The sequence below is a fragment of the Plecotus auritus genome (genome assembly GCF_963455305.1).
Source record: "Plecotus auritus genome assembly, chromosome: 3".
Taxonomy (NCBI): Eukaryota; Metazoa; Chordata; class Mammalia; order Chiroptera; family Vespertilionidae; genus Plecotus; species Plecotus auritus.
The window spans coordinates 109,579,693-109,599,413 of record NC_137772.1 but is presented as its reverse complement, the minus strand read 5'-3'; the positions used below and the strand labels follow the sequence as shown (position 1 = coordinate 109,599,413).

At 41.5% G+C, this 19,721-nt stretch overlaps 1 protein-coding gene across 1 annotated transcript in view; it reads right to left on the bottom strand.

The window, feature by feature from the left end:
* Positions 1–19,721, bottom strand: part of TRPC4 (transient receptor potential cation channel subfamily C member 4) — a 497,078-nt gene that overhangs the window by 352,526 nt on the left and 124,831 nt on the right. Inside the window, exon 2 of the mRNA XM_080659641.1 lies at positions 12,818–13,225. Coding sequence (XP_080515767.1) covers positions 12,818–13,195 — 378 coding nt within the window. The 5' untranslated portion in view covers positions 13,196–13,225. The remainder of the gene's footprint in view (positions 1–12,817; positions 13,226–19,721) is intronic.

The following is a 19,721-nucleotide window of genomic DNA, read 5'->3' as shown; positions in this document are numbered from 1 at the left end:
ACCTCACTTTGTATATTTCATTCCATTGACTTCTGGCCTGATGTGTTTCTGTTGAGAAATCAGTTGATAGTCTAATGGAAGATCCCTTCTAGGTCACTCTCTGTCTCTCTCTGGCAGCCTTTAAGATTCTTACTTTGTTGTTGGTGTTTGCCAATTTAATTATGAAGTGTCTTGGTGTCAGTCTTTTTGGGTTCATCTTGTTTGTGACTCTGTGTGCTTCTTGAACTTGTGTTAGTGTTTTCTTCCCAAAATCAGGGAAGTTTTCTGTCATTATTTCTTCAAACAGGTTTTCTATTCCTTCCTCAGTTTCCTCTCCTTCTGGCACCCCTATTATGCAGATGTTGTTTAATTTCATGTTGTCCCAAAGCTCCCTTAGGTTCTCCTCCTGCTTTTATTTTTTCCACTTGCTGTTCTGCTTGGGTGTTTTTTCCTACCTTGTCTTCTACCTCATTGATGCGGTCCTCAGCTTCTTCTAGTCTACTGATGATGGTTTCTATTGTGTTCTTTATTGCAGCTATGTTAGTCTTCATTTTCTCTTGGTTCTTCATTTCTTTTTGATTTTTACACATGTTGTTGAATTTGTCTTCCATCACCTCAGCATCCTTATTACCATTGCTCTGAATTCTTCCCCTGACAAATTGCTCAGCCCCATTTAGTTTACTTCTTTTTCTGGTGATTCCTCCATTTCTTTCATATTGGGGCTGTTTCTTTTTCTCCCCATTTTTGCTGTTCCTTTGTGGTTGTTTCTCATATTAGATCAAACTTCTATGTCACCCAGATTTTTTTTCAGTTTCTCTTATATAGTAGATATTTTGTGGGACCTCAATCTCTCAGGTCTTCTGAGCTAGATATTCTAGGGATGCCCCTTACTTGGGATATTTGGGTTTTCTTGGGGTAGTTGGGTCTTGATTGTTATTTCTCCACTTGTGGGTGGAGTCTACTCTCAAGGTGTCTGGTTATGTGGCTCACTCTCTACCATATTGACCAAAAAGCACAAAATACAACTCAAGAAGACATGAAACAGAGAAAACAAAACACGAATGTATTCACACCAATAACCCGAACAAAAGTGACCACCAGAGAAAAGAGAATTAGGAGAGAGAAAAGAGAGCAAAAATGATATTGAGAAAAGGAAAAAGGTAAGAGAGAAAAGAAAAAGAAGAAAAAAGAAGGGGAAAATATACATATATGGGTAGAAAACTCCACAAAACAAACAAACCAAAAAATACACACAACAAACACACAGAAAAAATGGGGGGACAAAATCTTTATAGGCAGAGCTTATTTCCAGAAAGTAAGGTAAAGGGAATGGACAGGGAAATAGCCATGGTTCAGTATAGAGGAGGTAGAAAGAGAATGAGTTGATAAGAATAAAAGCAAAATACAAAATAATAAACAAATTAAAAAATAAAACATTTTTTTCTTTAATCTACCTATCTTTATATTCATCTATTTTTGGAAAAGGAGAATAGAGGAGAGAGCATATAGGCTTGAGTTTAGTGAGTGAATCTATTTAAGCAATTAGGAGAAGAAGAGAGCAAGAGAGGAGAAGAAAAACAAAGCTTAAAAAAATTGGCTAGTGAAGAAAGAGAAAAGAGAAGGGTGCATGGACTTAGAGCAGGGGAAAGGAAATTGGATATATGAATAAGCCAACAGAGACTACAATAATAATAACATGTCAATAAAACAGATAAAGAAGATAATTTTTTAACAAGGGGTAAAAAGAAAAGAGAGAAAAACTAAAGCAGGAACAGGAGAAGAGAAAACAGGATGAAAAAGGGAGAAGTGAGGAAGATAGGGTTAGCAATAATAATAATAATAATAATAATAATAATAATAATAATATAAAGTAAAATAATGATAAAAAATAGAATGAAGAAAAATAATCCAAAAAATAAAAGGTTAAAAAAATAAAATAAAGGAAAACATTTCTTACTTAAGTAAAAGATAAAAAATAAAAAAGTGAAGTGTCAATCACTTCAACCAATTTTTAATGTCCCACAGGGGCTGGTTTAAGACCCCTCTCTATTGTTCTGTCTGCCACTTCTCAGTTTCCTATTAGGTAGTCAGCACCGTGCTGAAGTTCCCAGCGACCCACCACTCCTCTGTGTCTGTCTCCACCGCCTTGGTTTCAGGCAAGCAGGGCCAATCTGCCCGCTTTGTTTGCCTGCCTGCTTTTAGTTGTATTTACACAAGTGTCTATTTCTGACAAGGGCTTTAGGTGGGGATGTTGCTGTATTAGTTTCCAGGACCAAATGGCCCCTCAACCCAGTCCCCAAGGGCTCCCTGGGCCTTTTCAGATTCTCTGTTTCCTCTGCAGAGCTCGAAGCTGGGTGCAGCTGCCCCCAGGTGCTGGAAGGGGCTGGCTTTTCAGGAGAAAAATGTCTGCTTAGGGTTGGAGGGACCAGAATGTCCCAGTGCTGGATTCCTGGTCACCTCTCCCTGTCCTGCTCCTCTCTACAGCCTCTCCCCCCAGCCTCCACAAAACTGCACCTCCACCTGCACCACAGCCTTATAATTGAAAGGTCCTATGAACTGGGTTTATCAAGCAAAAGCAAATAAAATATAAAAGCAAAACAGCTGCGCGGCTGCACGTTTCTCTCCCCGCTCCCAGTGCAGCTAGGGCAGTTCTTCAGGCTGCCTTTCTGGATGCACCTCTCACAGCCATGGAATTAAGTCTAGATTTCCTGGCTGCCAGCAGCCCTGTTGACCCCCTTCCACAGTTGAGTGTTACACGTGTCCCCAAGGGACATGAACTTGGTGCAGCACAGGTTCCTTCTGACCATCTTGTCCCAGTAGTTGGGTGTCTCTCTCTCACGCCCAGATCCTACTGTTCTCCAGGCATCCTCTGTCCTTTCTGTCCATGGGTTGTCTCGCCACTTGTGTCAATACATTAATTTTTAAAGGTCTCAAATATTCACCAGGTGTTACTCTTTTCCTTAAGTGTGGTAAAACAAATGATCTTCTTTACCTCATCTATTAAAAGAGACACTATGACTTAGGTGAGCTGATATCCTGCAATAATTCTGACAATGTTGAATTTTAATGTCTTGTCTCTTCTGAAAACATGATTTCTAAAATACCCAAAGAAAATGTGTTTATTCTTCTATGAGATCATCTTCAACCATTTTTCTTTATAATAAATTTTTCTTCTCTTTCTCTTTATTCAGAGTGAAACTACATTTGATAATTAATAACATGTTTAGATTATAGTTATTTAGAATTCACTTTAGTCTTATAAGCGTGGTCCATTTCTTCTCTCCTGACTTTTAGATATCTCTGAGTTAATGATGGTTAAGCTCCTTGGCTCCATCCAACCTCTTATAGATTCACAACTTTCCCAAGCAATATGTGGGTATCTAGGAAGCCTTTTGTCTGAGGTTTCATCACCAGAATTTAAGTAGATTTCCTCTTGTGTTCTTTATTGGCATATTTGAAACCTAATAATTATTTCTAATTTAAACTTTATCTTTCATGATATTATTGTATTAAAAATTCACATTTATATATATGACTAGAGGCCTGGTGCATGAAATTCATGCACGGGGCAGGGAGGGGCGGTGTCCCCTCAGCCCAGCCTGGACCGTCTCCAATCCGGGACCACTCAGGGGATGGCCAACTGCCGTTGGACATCCCTCTCACAATTAGAAGTTGGACATCCCTCTCACAATCCTGGACCACTGGCTTCTAACTGCTCACCTGCCTGCCTGATCACCCTTAACTGCCCCCCCTGCCAGCCTGATCACCCCTAACCACCTCTGCCTGTCAGCCTGATTGCCCCGAACTGCCCCCCTGCCAGCCTGGTTGCCCCCAACTGCCTCTGCGTGCTGGTCTGGTTGTTGTCCCTAATTGCCCCCCACTGTTGGCCAGGTCACCCTCAACTGCCCCCTCCCTGCTGGCCTGGTCACTCCTAACTGTCACCCCCCACCAGCCTGGTCACCCCCAACTTCCCCCCGACCCACTTGGTCACCCCAAACTTGCCCCCCCCCACCAGACTGGTCACCCCTCACTGCCTTCCCTGCCAGCCTGGTCACCCCTAACTGCCCCTCCTGCTGGCCTGGTTGCCCCCAACTGCCCCTCCACTGGCCTGGTCACCCCCAACTGCCCCCCTGATGGCCTCGTCACCCCTCACTGCCACCCTTGCTGGCCTGGTCGCCCCACGCAGCCTGCTGGTCAGTCATTTGGTCATCCCTCACTAACCCCCCTGCAGCCTGCTGTTTGGTTGTTACTGTGAGGGTGTCATGACCACTTTGCATATTACCCTTTTATTAGTATAGATGGTACTAATGTTGCTTAACAATTAATCCTTTTTGTTCAGTTCAAAAAAACTATATACTTTCCCTAGAACATTCCAGAAACCAAGAAAGAATGTTACAATTAGATTACACACATGAGGGGGTGAGGATAATGAAAAATTAAACTCACTCCACTCACCCATTATTATCTCATTTAAGGGAAAAGAGGTTATAAATCCAGTGGATAAACTGGCAACTATAATCTCTTACCCTCCAAAAGCCACCCACTCCTTCCAAGTGGGTGTGAACATTCCATGAGAAGGCTACATTCTATGTAGGCTTAAAACTCACAGTTTGGAATTGTTACAGGATAGTAAAAAGCTAGGATAATTCCAGGACAAGTGGAATAGGGAAACTGAGGCAGGGAGATTAAACAAAAAGGTTGCTTGTAGCAGGATCTTATCTTGAGAACAAAAGGTAAAACCTCTCCTCACAAAAAATTCAGGAGAGGTGGGGGAAGGGAAGATAATACAATGTCAAAGTGACTAAGGAGGTTAAATGGAGTATTATTTCATGAGTTGGAATGACCAGTTAGCTTAAGCCATTTTATCATTTACACTAGAGGCCCGGTGCACGAAATTCATGCATGGGGGAGGGGTCCCCTCAGCCCAGCCTGCACCCTCTCCAGTCCAGGACCCCTCAGGGGATGTCCAACTGCCAGTCTAGACCCAATCCCGCCTGCCTGCCTGCCTGATCGCCCCTAACTGCCACCCCTGCCGGCCTGGTCACCCCCAACTGCCCCCTCCCTGCCGACCTAGTTGCTCATAACTGCCCTTCTGCCTGCCTGGTTGCCCCCAACTGCCCTCCCCGCCCCCCCGCTGGCCTGGTCACCCCACACAGCCTGCTTGTTCAGTCATTTGGTCATCTCTCACTAACCCTGCTGCTGGCCTGGTTGCCCCATGCAGCCTGCTTGTTCAGTCATTTGATCATCCCTTGGGCCGGCCCTGGGTGGCTGGGTAGCCAACATCTGAGGCTTTCCTGCACCTTGGGCTGGCCCTGGGTGGCTGGGAGGCTGAGGGAACTGGGCGCCGCTATCTCATGGTTGTGGGTGCCGCTGTCTTTGAGGGAGGGGCAATCAATTAGCATATTCCCTCCTTATTGGCTGTGGGTGCTGCCATCTTTGAGGGAGAGGCAGTCAATTAGCATATTCCCTTTTATTGGCTGTGGGCACCCCCATCTTTGCAACAGTGGGAGGGTCAATTAGCATATTCCCTCTTCATTAGATAGGATTGTGCAGCATACTACATCTTAAAAATTCTTTCATTTAGGACAGAATTATTCAGATCTCTTATGATTGCTAATTTCCTGCTAACTAAAGACAATCTATACTATGTTGTAATAGCTTTTAAACTCCCTGTTGTGAAATATTAGGATAATTTAATTTTTAGACATTCAAAGTACTTATTAAAATAAATATTTTAAATTGGTTATTACTTTATGTTATAAAGTTTATATTTGGGGAAATTTTCAGCTTTTTCAATGTAATGGTAGACTTAGACAGTATTTATAGCTTTTATTGATAGTTTACATAAAAATATAAATAACATAACATTTATGTAGTTATGTCTCGTGAGAGAATAAGTATTTTGGAGGGTGGACATCTGTAATATTTTACTATAATTTTCCCTCTTTCACATTCTTGCTCTCGCTCTTGCTCTCTCTGAATTTTTATAGTACATATGATTATGATTACACATATATTTAGGTACTTATTATAAATATCCAGGATGTAATAAAAACAAATAGAAAGGGGTAATCAAAATCGGTTAACCACTAAGTAAAGCTGAATTGTTTTCATTCCATAAGGGACAGCTCTCATACCTAGAGCACATAGGCTGTATTGGCATCTACACTAATAAAAGAGAAACATGCAAATTGACCATACCTTTGCAACTCCCACCAGCCAATCAGGAGTGAGTATGCAAATTAACCCAACAAAGATGGAAGGTTAATTTGCATATGCAGGCACTGAGTGGCCGGGGGTGGGGCATAACGCCTCAGCAGCTCTGGGCCTATGGGCAGCATGGGAAGGCAGAAAGGCTGGAGCGAAGGCAGTGCCAGCAGCCAGGGGAAGGAAGGCCCATTCTTGCATGAATCTTCATGCATCGGGCCTCTAGTACACTATAATTTAATAGCACCACAGAACTAAAATAGAATTACAAAAGGCAAATTATCTCTTCTGAAGCCCAATGAGAAAAACCAAATGAATGTAGAAGTTAAAGTAATTATTTTTGGGTTATCTGAGTTTTAAAGCAGAAAGTAATTGGATTCAATATAGAAATTTTAGATTGTCTAAAGAACACAGTTATTTGCTAGTAGCCAGAGCTATATTTATTAGTAACTATACTAATTGGATAATGTTCTTTATTTTGAGTCAGCAGGGTATATTTTAGGTTAATAACATATTTTCATTAACATGCTAATGTCAATTTCCTATTTTAGACTATTTGATATTCTGATCACTTAATAGGTACTGTTTCTAAAGCCACAAATTTTATTAGCAAATTTTTTAAAAAAGGTTTCCCTATAGGCACTGAGATAAAAAAAAAAAAAAGAGTAAACTGAATTAAATTATCCTTTACTCTCTCTTAACAGGGTTTCTATTTCTAATTATTGCATTTTTTCAAATGAAAAAAAAAGTCATCCACTCTAGACAGTATATTGTCAATGCTTAACTTTATCTTTTCAGCATATCTTATATTAGTATGTTTGTCAATAGGAGGACAGAGATTGTGGCATAAAAAAGTAATAATAGTATATTATGCTGTTATTATATTATCTTATAAAGCACTTTTTCAGAATTTGACCACCACCAGATTCAAAAAAGCAAGTAAATTCATACTATAATCCCAATTAACTGCCAAAAACAAACAAACAAACAAACAAACAAACAACAACAAAACAACAACAAAAAAAGGCTGAGAGTGATTCAGAGACTTGTCCTGTTAGGAAATGGTGAAAGCTAGAAGTCAGTATTTCTATGACTCAACTCTGCTCTTTTGCAGCACTTTATAGCTTCTAATGATGTTGCTATTCCTTGGTATTCCTTGGTATTAAGCAACTAAATTATAAGTGGCATTATAATATTCCAGATAGAGGCAAAACCTGAATATGTAGATATAGAGGCTCTTTTAAAATGATTTAACTCATATCCTAAGTAAGGATAATTAATCAATGATTTAAATGACTCCCATTTAAATTGGTGCAATGGATTAGAACCAGATAGCATAGTGTTTACTTTTTGTTGATCACTGAGTTCAAGCACTATACAACCATATGTATTTTATAACTTTCAACATTCTCTAAGGAAGCTGTTCTCAAAGTGTTGTCTCCAGGTCAGAGCAGCATTAGTATTACCCGGGTAATTGCTAGAAATACAAGTTCCAGGGTCTCATTGCAAACCTGCTGTTTAGACTCTCATTATGGGATAGAATGATCTGTATTTTAACAAGCCCTTCTAGAGATGCTAATGACAGTGAAGACTGAGAACCATTTATGTAAGTTAAGAATGGAAAAGAAATTTCTGTTTCTGATAAGCATTTACTGAAGCAGCTAAAAGTGAAATTGGATCTGACTTTAGAAGACCACAAAGAGAAAGGTCTGCCAGAAATAATTAAAAGTCAAGTAACTAATCAATTTACTGAATCAGGGCTAAAAACTCACTCATTTATTTCCTGTAGAGAAATAAGGTAGTGAAAATGTTAAAGAAAAGCTCAGTAAAATCATAATAGAATATCAGAGCAATGATTTTAGCAAGGGAGCACTAAAAGCACATAATGTTTTATTTTCTTAGTGTTAAGAAACAAATGTTCTTTATGCTGTCTATTACATAAAATAAGTTAATTATTTTTTCCCATTTTTTTGGTATAAAAATAAAAATAAACACTAAGAGCTCAATACTTTAATCTAAAGGTTTATATTAAAGTATAAATTAAATATGGAAGAAAATATTTAATGATCTAAGCCCAACTGGAAAAACCTAAGTATCTTCATTAAATTCTTCACTGAGAAAAATCTTTCAATATATTAGCAATCACAAACATTTAAACAATATATAAGGGCAAGAAGATAAAATTTTACAATGATTTAATTTGCTTCAATGTCCTCACTATCATTTATATAGCAATCTCAGATCCTTTCTTAAGTCCAAATGTATAATTACCTTCATTGAAATTCAATAAATAAAGAACTGAGTATATCTAATCAGGTCCCTGAAACCTTTTCTCATAGTGTCTATCCCAGTTAAAGGAGTTAATCTTTTCCAGGTGTAAACCCTCACACCTTCTTTTTTTTTTTTTCTTTCTTCTTCAGGCCCTTCTCCTGCTCCCTCATGCCCTCTACCCAGTAACATTTTGTATTTACCAAATTGTTTATTTGAATTCACAGTTACCTGAGGATTTGGTTCTCTTCCCCTTTTCCACTGTGATCACTTTTATTCATCTATATTTATAAAAGCCTAAGTGACCATCGCAACCAAAACAACCAAACGGACAACCGAAAGGCTGCATGGGGCGACCAGGGTGGCAGGGGTGTTAGTGAGGGATGACCAAACGACTGAGCAGCGGCTGCGTGAGGTGACCAGGCCAGCAGGGTGGGGGCAGTGAGGGGCAACCTGGCTGGCAGAGGGGGGCAGTGCGGGACGACCAGGCTGGCGGGGAGGGCAGTTGAGGGCAACCAGGCCAGCAGGGGGGGGGCTGTAAGAAGCTACCAGGCTGGTGGAGGAGACAGTTAGGAGTGACCAGGCCAGTGGGAAGGGCAGTTGGGAGTGACCAGGCCATCGGGGGGGACAGTTGGGGGTGACCAGTACAGCAAGGGTGCAATCAGGCAGGCAGGCAGGTGAGCAGTTAGGAGCCAGTGGTCCCGGATTGTGAGAGCGATGTCCGACTGCCAGTTTAGGCCCGATCCCCAGGATCGGGCCTAAACTGGCAGTCATACACCCCCTGAGGGGTCCCAGATTGGAGAGGGTGCAGGCTGGGCTGAGGAGGTCCCCCTGTGCATGAATTTTGTGCACCAGGCCTCTAGTATTTCCATAATATTTTTTTTATTTCTTCATAACTAGACCTTAAGACTCTGATGAACAGGAGCAATGTCTCCTCCCCAGAGCCCAGCACAAGGCCTTGGCACAATAAGCATCCTCAGGTTTTTCTCAAGTAAATGTACTGGATGAAAACACAAACTAATCTGAAATCTCAAAGCCCTCATGATTTCAGGATGCCATCAAACACTGAATCTTTTTTCAGATAAATAAATATGTGACAAATTTGGAAAAGAAGAATATATAGTCTAGTCTATATTTGTCAGGTTTGCGTGGTTTTTGTATTAGATTTTCTTTCTCAACTCATTTTAAGACAAATTATATTTATTTTTGTCCACTTGGATATTTTTGTTTTTAGATTATAACACTTGGCTTCAATGACATCACCAAAATTAATGACAATATGTCCCAGAGTCTTTGGGCTGAGGTTTAGGCATATCGTAATATCCAAATTGGCTTTCAACAATCTAAAGAATCATCTAAGGAATTACAATTTATGAGAGAAAAATTCCTGTCTACATATTTGCTACCTACAACACACTGACTTATGGAAACCTATTTCAGAAGATGTTGGCTATACTTAGGAGCTATATTACCTAAGTAAATTACAGATAAACAGCCAAGCTTTAATAGAGCTGCATCTCCATGCCATGAGGACATATTTTGTGAGCTGTATTCTATGTACATTTAATGTTGTAACAACCCCACTTTCATTGTGCAATATACCAAGATATCAGAAGTAGGTAGGTTTGTTATTTTAATAAGGCTCAAATAGAGTTCAAATAAAAAGATACAATTAAAAATATTATCAGTGTCTTCACTGAAGAGGAAAATATTTGGCCAGAAAATTGATATAAGATAAATCTTCCAGAAACACATGGCCTGGGATGTTTCAGACTCTTGGAAGATTTCAAACCTTTACTGCCTTTTATTAACAACCAAAGTTTAGATCAAGTACCTCTAAGGAGCCGGGACCTACTTATGAGATAAGAGTTTAGCTCGAAGGTTTAACATCTTCTTACAAGCACTTCCATAATAGCAGGTATCTCCAGACACCAAATAACTCTAGCCAGCACAAATGTCATTGACTAAAGAGACTTGAACTGTAGAGGCCAATTTTTTCTAGAGATTAAAACTAAGAAGGCTATTTTGTAGTAAACATGAAAAACACATTTAATAGCAATTTTATTCTGTAGGCTTGTTGAAATCTAAAATGATTTAGACCAAAGTCGTAACATCTATCTTATGGTTGCCTACATAAAATAATATAAGAGTATGTATACTCTAAGGTCATTGTTATCAGAAAATACAAACATTGTAGGGATGTAATTATGGAAGTAATTTCAGAATCACAAGGTACTGAGGAAGTAGCACCTGAACTTACACAGATATGTCATTAGATATTACCTGTTAAGGTTTATATAAAATTGAAAGGATAGATGAATCAAGGGAAATTTTCTATCAGTAAATTTTAGCAATATGATAGAAAGGTAATACACAAACATCTGAATATGAAACAAACAACAAAAAGCCAGCAAAGCAACAACAAAAAAATGTATTGTTATTGTAGAATGTTGTTTTATCAAAGTTTGGGTTCAGGTAAGGGGGAGGGGTGAGTGGAGGTGAAGCATAAGACTGGACCAGAGAACACAGATTTCTGAGAACATAGTGAGTTTTTCAGGAGACACCCAGCCACAAATGTTTTCTAATAATGGCAATGAGCCTGATGTTATAGCAAAGCTTGCTTTAAAACAGTGATTTTTTTCAAACTTTTTCATCTTATGGCATACATAACTAATTACTAAAATTCTGTGACAAACCAAAAAATATATATTTTGACGATCTGATAAAGATATATATGATTTTGATTGATTTATAATAAACCAGTGGCCTGGTGCACGAAATTCGTGCACATTAAAAGGGGATTAATTAGAGGAAATAATTTAATATTGCTATTTGCCCTTTATAATAGAAGTGTCAGAGATGAAAGAAAATTAGTAAAATGTATATGAAAACCTTCCTCCTGTCAGAGTCTGGGGCGCACCACAGGACCCAGAGTCAAGTCCCTGCCCACCCCCATGTACCTCAAAATTGCGTGAGACCCAGACTCGGCTGTCCCCCCAAATTGGGCTAGATCCAGACCTGGCCAGTCCCACCCTTGTCAAGCCCCACCAGGCAGGGGACATAACCTCAGGTCCCTTAGCCCAGCGCCAGGATGTGGGGCATGCCTTGAGGTCCCCCATCAAGCCCTGCTGGGTGGGGGGGTGTGGCCTGAGTTCCCCTGACCCAGCACTGGAGGTGCACCTTGAGGTCCCCTATCAAGCCCCGCCAGGCAGGTTGGTGTAGCCTCAGGTCCCCTGGCCCAGTGCTGGGGTGGGGGGTGCAGCCTGAGGTCCTCCAGCCTGGTGCCAGGGTGGGAGGCATGGCTTGACGTCCCCTGTCAAGCTGCACCTGGTGGGGGTGTGGCGTGAGGTCCTCCGGCCTGGCACTGTGGTGAGGGGAGCAGCCTGAGGTCCCCTAGCCCAGCACCAGGATGGGAAGCGCACCTTGAGGTCCCCCATCAAGTCCTGCCAGGTGGGGGGCATGGCCTCAGGTCCCCTGGCCTGGCGCTGGGGCGGGGGTCGCGGCCTGAGGTCCCCCGGCATGGTGCCAAGGCAGGGGGCAAGGCCTGAGGTCCCCGTCAAGCCCCACCGGGTGGGGGGCATGGCCTGAGGTCCCCTGTCAAGCCCCATCCAGGTAAGGGGTGTGGTCTGAGGTCTGGCCTGGTGCTGGGGCAGGGAGAGCAGTCTGAGGTCCCCTAGCCCAACACCAGGACAGGAAGTGCACCCTTGTGGTCCCCTGTCAAGCCCTGCTGGGTTGGGGACACGGCCTGAGGTCCCGTGTCAAGCCCCATGGGGGCGGGGGAGGGCGTAACCTCAGGTCCCTGTTGATTGCTTGTTAAGGGTCCTTATGGGAACTTGGCCTCAGCTGTGGGTGCAGCCATCTTTGTGACGGAGTGATGGTCAATTAGCATATTCCCTCTTTATTAGATAGGATAATAATAATTGTAATTAGCTATCTTTAAAAAATGTTTTATTGATTTTTGTTTTGTTTTCTTATTCCTCACCAAAGGATATTTTTCCATTGATTTTTAGAGAGAGTGGAGAGGGAGGGGAAGACACAGAAAAAGAGAAACATTGATGTGAGAGACACAATAAGTCCCAAACAACATTCTGTGTTGAACACAACATAGAAATGTTTCCAATGTAAAGAAAGCCAACATAGGTTACTTTGTTTTGCTTTGGTTCTCACTAAATGTCTGATTTGCCAGGGTAAGTGGTGCAACTGGTGGTGGCAGTAACTGTTGGAGGATATGAAATGTGTGTTTAACAGTTTTCTAGCATAATAATTCTGATTTCAATGCTTCTATTAGTATTTGAGGGCATGTGAACACACATAGAAACCTTATGCAAGTAAAATAAATTAGAAACAATATTATTCCACATACCTGCTTTTCTCCACTTGGCTTTTTGTGGTTCAATAACAGCTCAACAGCTCCAACAACTTCTTTCCTGATTGCATGTAATAGAGCATCGCCAACATAGACATTAAAGCTTAAGAGTAGTTCAATGAGCTCCAAGTTCTCATTTTCAATTGCAATTAGGAGAGCAGTTCTTCCAAGAGGATCAATGCAATTAATATTTATTTTAAAATAAATTTCAGCTTCCTCTAGGGCTCTCTTGACACTTGCATAATCTCCCTTTTCCACTGCATTTAAGTAGGCTTTTTCGGATGGTGAGAGTTCTGATTCTGCTCGAACTATCCTTAGAGTGATGCGGTCTCTGTAAGGGACATTAACATTTCTTTTGTAGTAGAACTGAGCCATGTTTCATGCCATGCTATTTCTTTTTTGTCTCTGAAATTGCAAAGAAAAACAAACAAACAAACAAACAAAAAACCCACAACAATTAGTGTTAATACACTTTTTAATTATTATGCATCAAGGCTTATCTCACAATTATGTTAATAACAATAATGATGCCATTATTATTAAGTAATAATAGTGAAGTTTTTCCCCATAAACAATGGAAATGGATTTACTAAGTATTCAACTATCTGCAAACACTAGTTGCAAAGTCCTAATCTAAGAGGAATAAAAAGAAGTATTTGCAAGTTATTTTAAAAATTTACTTTGACATGTGGCAATCCTAACAACAGAATATTATCCTATCTAATAAAAGAGTAATATGCAGATTAATCATCACTCTGCTACACCCACAAGCCATGCCCACAAGCCAATCAGGAGTGAATATGTAAATAAACCCAACCAAGATGGCTACAGCCACAGAGAGCAGGAGGGAGGCTTGGGTTTCCCTGTCAATGGAGGAAGCCAAGCTTTCTGCCTGCCCTTGCCGGCCTAGGCCTCAACTCAAGGCTACAAAGTTTCAATGATAGAAGATACATAAACCCAAACAGAAATGGTGGCAGCCACAGAGCTGGAAAGAGCAGGAGGCTAGGGTTGCCCCCGGTGATGGAGGAAGCCAAGCTTTCTGCACACCCTGGCTGGCTGAGGCCTCCACTTAAGGCTACAAAGTTTCAATTATAGAAGATACATAAATCCAAACAGAAATGACTGCCACCACGGAGCAAGCAGAAGGCTTGGCTCCACTCCAGGCTACAAAGTTTCAATTGTAGAAGATAAATAAACCCCAGATACCAGGGCATCTGCTTGGGTCACCAGGGGGTGTGGCCGGCCTGCAAACCATCACAGGCCCCTTGCCCAGGCCACCCCACACCCCAAGGGAACCCCCACCCTGATCCGGGACACCCTTCAGGGCAAACCAGCTGGCCCCCACCCATGCACCAGACCTCTTTCCTATCTAATAAAAGAGTAATATGCAGATTGACCGTCACTCCAACACACAAGATGGCTGCCCCCATGTGGTCAAAGATCCTGCCCCCATGTAGACACAAGACACAAGATGGCCACCACAAGATGGCCAGCAGGGGAGGGCAGTTGGAAGGGACCAGGCCTGCAAGAAAGGGCAGTTGGGGGTGATCAAGCCTGCAGTGGGGGGGGGGGGCAGTTAGGGGTGGACCAAGCTGTCAGAGGAGGGAACTTGGGGGAGACCAGGCTTGCAGGGAAAGGCAGTTGGGAGGGACCCAGGCCTGCAGGGGAGAATAGTTGGGGGGAACCAGGCCTGCAGGGGAGGGCAGTTAGGGGTGACCAGGCCTGCAGGGGAGGGCCGTTAGGGGAAAACAGGCTGGCAGGGGAGCAATTAGGCATCAATCAGGCTGGCAGGGGAGTGGTTAGGGGGTGATCAGGTTGGCAGGCAGAAGTGGTTAGGGGCAATCAGGAAGGCAGGCAGGCGAGGACTTGGGAGCCAGCAGTCCTGGATTGTGAGAGGGATGTCCGACTGCCCGTTTAGGCCCGATCCCAGTGGGATCGGGCCTAAATGAGCAGTTGGACATACCTCAAGGGGTCCCAGATTGGAGAGGGTGCAGGCTGGGCTGAGGGACACACCCCCACCCTGTGCACAAATTTTGTGCACCAGGCCTCTAGTTTGATAATAAAAGGGAATGTAGTACTGGTACCTACTATAACATGGATAATCTTGAAAACACTGCAAGTGAAAGATGCCTGTCATAATGGACGACATACTGTATGATTTCATTTACATGAAACTAGTGGCTTGGTACACAAAATTTGTGCATATTAAAAGGGAATTGATTAGGGGAAATATTTTAATAATGCTATTTGCCCTTTCTCTATAATAGAAGTGTCAGAGATGAAAGAAAATTAGTAAAATGTATATGAAAATCTCCCTCCTGTCAGAGTCTAGGGTGCACCACAGGCCCCAGAGTCAAGTCCCCACACCTGCACATGCCTCAAATTATGCGAGACCCAGACTCAGCCGGCCCCACCCCTGTCAAGCCCCGCAGGGCACGGGGTGCAGCCTCAGGTCCCCCATCAATCCCCACCAGGCGGAGGGTGTAGCCTCAGATCCCCCTTGCCACCTCAGGGCACGGCCTCAGGTCCCCAGGTCTGGCCTCAGGTCCCCTGGCCCTGGTGCGAGAGGGAGCAAGGGCGCAAGGGTGCGAGGGCATGATGACCATTTGCATATTAGCTCTTTATTATTATTACTAGAGTCCCATTGCACGAAGAGATTTGTGCAATAGGCCTTCCTTCCCTTGGCTTCCAGCACCGGTTTTCCTCTGGCACCGCCTTTGCTGCAGACTCCAGCCAGAGTCTGCCTTCTTTGTCTTCTCTGCAGACTCCGGCTGGAGCCTGCCATCTTCACTGCAGACTCCAGCCAGAGTCTGCCATCTTTGCTGCAGATTGCCATCTTCATCTTTGTTGCAGACTCAGCTGAAGTCTGCAGTCTTTGTCTTTGCTGTGGTCAGAGTGCCCCTCCTGTAGATCCCTTCACCCCCCTGCCCTCCCTTTCATAGCAGGCATCCTGTCCCGCCTGGCCACTCTATGCCTGGAGCAGCTGCTCGGCCACCATCTTTCTCCTTCTAAATTGCATATTCCCTCTGATTGGCTGGTGGGCGTAGCGGAATGGTGCTTAATTTGCATGTTTCTCTTTTATTAATGTAGATTTTTAAAAATATATTTCTTTATTGATTTCAGAGAGGAAAGGAGAGGGATAGAGAGTTAGAAACATCAATGATGAGAGAGAATCATTGATCGGCTGCCTCCTGCACACCCCCTACTGGGGATTGAGCCCGCAACCTGGGCATGTGCCCTTTGGCGAGAATCAAACCTGGGACCCTTCAGTCTGCAGGCTGACGCTCTATCCACTGAGCAAAACCAGCCAGGGCACATATTAGCTCTTTATTATATAGGATATCTAGAACTGTATCTATAGAGAAAGCATATCTATAGCAATTCTAGAGAGAAAGAAAGGTTAGTGGTTGCCTATGGCTGGGGGTGAGGGAAGGTAGGGGAAAGGGGCACAGCTAAAGGGTACAAGGTTTCTTTGGGGGTGGTAAAACTGTTCTAAAATTGATTTCAATGATAGTTAAATAATTCTAGGAATATACTAAACACCACTGAAATGTACCCGTTAATGGGTGATTTTTATGGTATGTGAATTATATATCAATAAAGCTGAGACAAAAAAAGAAAAAAGAAAAAGTTACTTTGTAGGTGACATTTGTCAAAGGATGTGCCTACAGAGTTTTGGAAGTTATTTATAAAATTTATAATAAATATTTATAATTTTAGCAGAAAACCTTGAAAATCAGAGGCTATATCTTTGAGATTCACCAGGGATACTCAAATATATTATTCACTGTCAATTTTGCTAATCATGGGGATCCTGGTGAGAGTATGAATATCACTATCTTGGCCATACATTGTTTTTGGCATGTAATCTATTTTTAATATAAGTAAGTATTGACATCAGTGTTAAAGTAAATTAATGATACCAATGTCAATAAAATGTTATACCGAGCATAATTTCATTTTTATTTTTATAAGTAAGTTCATTGAAGGGGAAAGAATATGTACTCAATATATTAATGATCAAGATCAGCTCAGACAATCCAATGTTCAAAGGAAGAATTTAGAAAAGGATTAAACAGATAATTCATTATGAACTTGCTATTTTTAAAAATTCTATTACCTCTAGATCATGAAACAATAAACCACAAGGCAGTAATATATTCATTATAAAATGTATTATTATTTGAAAGTGATAGCAAAAATATAGTTGAAGATGAGAAAATTATTTAAAATAAAAGATCACCTTAAGAGAGAGTAATAAGAAAAAAAGTTGCTGATAACTATATTGATTTAATATTACATTGGTGTCATAAATTTACAGAAATAGGCATTATATTTTGAATATACTTTTTTATTATTGTTAGTTCTTGATTTCATACTCATGAACTGAACTATTTTATTACTCTATGTCATTTATATACAAGTCACATGTTTATTTACAAACACCATATTAAATTAATATGAATGGAACATTATAGGTACTTGAGCATGCATATTCATCTTAACTGATCTTTTTAGATCAAATATTTTATGAGTAAGTTAACAAGGTTAATAATGCTTTAACTATAGATTAAACATATGTTGCATTAACACATGTGATTGTATTTAATGTAATGCTTTTATTTGGGAAATTATGCATTGTTTACATGGTAACTCTAATAGTAATTTCTGTTATCAAGCAGTTAAGTTTTACCTTTTGATGTCTAAATTATTCATCATGATTTCTCAAATGCCTAGGTTCAAGAACTAATATCCAAAACTGTTATTTTATAATTTGTTCCTTTCTGGCCTATCAGATTGACTATTTTTTTTTAAATATTTTATTGATTTCTTACAGAGAGGAAAGGGAGGGGATAGATAGTTAGAAACATCGATGAGAGAGAAACATCGATCAGCTGCCTCCTGCACACCTCCCACTGGGGATGTGCCCGCAACCCAGGTACATGCCCTTGACCGGAATCGAACCGGGGACCCTTCAGTCCGCAGGCCGACGCTCTATCCACTGAGCCAAACCGGTCAGGGCAAGAGATTGACTATTTTATTAAGGTGACTTTATAGACTAAGCTAAAAGTGGGAATCCAATAATCTTGAAAATTTTTTTCAAGTATTTTATTAGTCTTGGTATTTTAAATGTATAATACGGCCAACTACACAGCATGATATAAACTTATTTTCACAATTGCATACAGGGTGTGTTGTGAAATCTTTAAATGCCAATATTTTAAAGAAAAAGAAAAATTAAATTTTAGAGGAAAGTAAACAGTAATGCTGGTGTTTAAATGTATTCACTTTTATATGCAAAATACTTGCTTGAAGTGTGATTATAATTTTTATTATTTTGGGAGTGCTTTAACTCCCTAGAATGATAGAAATAGAATTTATATTATTAGATGAAAATGACAATTTCTTCTTCTTCTAGTATAGTTAAAACTTCAATAAATCAAGATTATTATGATGTCATATATCTCATTCTAATTTTCTGATCCTGGATGCCCCATTTATGTATCAGTGGTAACATTAAAATATTTGCCTTAAAGTGACAGCTGTCACCAGCTTCTCCAGGTCTTCTTTTCCCACTCTATGCCAGCATCCATAAGAGTATATGAGATCAACATTCTGGGCTTCACTTCTACTTTTATCAGGAGTACAATGGTACATACTTAATAGTGATAATAGCTAGCATTTATTCTACAAGAGGCCCAGTGCACGAATTCGTGCATGGGTGGAGTCCCTCAGCTAGGCTGGTGTTCAGAGCTGATTGGGGCCATCTTGCCCAGTCCCAGTTGGGGCCGATCAGGGCCTGTCAGCCACGGGGGAGGGACCACAGGAGGTTGGCCAGCCATGGGAGGTTGGTTATGGGAGTGCACTCACTACCAGGGGGCAGCTCCTGCATTGAGCATCTGCCCCCTGGTGGTCAGCGTGCATCATAGCAACTGGTTGACCAGTTGTTCGGTTGTTGGGTCGCTTAGGCTTATATATATATATACTAGAGGCACAGTGCATAAAATTTGTGCATGGAGGAGGTCCCCTCAGCCCAGCATGCACCCTCTCCAATCCAGGACATCCCTCTCACAATCTGGGACCACTGGCTCCTAATTGCTCACCTGCCTGCCTGCCTGATCGCCCCTAATGCACCCCCTGCTGGCCTGGTCACTCCCAACTGCCCCCACACCAGCCTGGTCGCCTCCAACTTCCCCCCTTGCAGGCCTGGTTGCCCCACACAGCCTGTTGCTCAGTCGTTTGGTCCCCCCTCACTAACCCCCCTGCCGGCCTGGTCGCCCCACACAGCCTGCTGCTTGGTTGTTTGTCCCTCACTAACCCCCCTGCCCGCCTGGTAGCCCCACGCAGCCTGTTCAGTCATCCGTTCGGTTGCAATGGTCACTTAGGTTTTTATATATATAGATAGATCTTGGCAGTATACATTCTTATTCACTACCTCACATTGTTTTTAGCCATTGCTGTTGGAAAAATATATGAATATACCATTTTTTAGAGTTGAATTTGAGGTTTCTTACCAATGCTTTTGTGTAAGACTTATGCTTGAATACAGCTTACCCAAATTATAGGTTAAAATGAAAGTTTGTACACACACACATGCGGTATCAGAACTTCATGTGAATTGTGACTCCAACAAGATTAGGAGTCACCTAGAGGATGCAACTGTTATATTCATTCTACTTTATTTCATTTATTTTATTTTATTAAAATAGTATCAAATAAAGAATTAGGTAATAAACAGCATTTGACTTCTCATTTCCAAGTTCAGGATGTCAGTGACAATGAAGGGATTGGTGAACAACATAGAAGCTACTGAGATCTTGTGGGAGGGGAAGGAGCAGATAATGATAAATTAGATTTATTAAAATATACTTAATTTATTCTATATAACTGCCACAAAAGT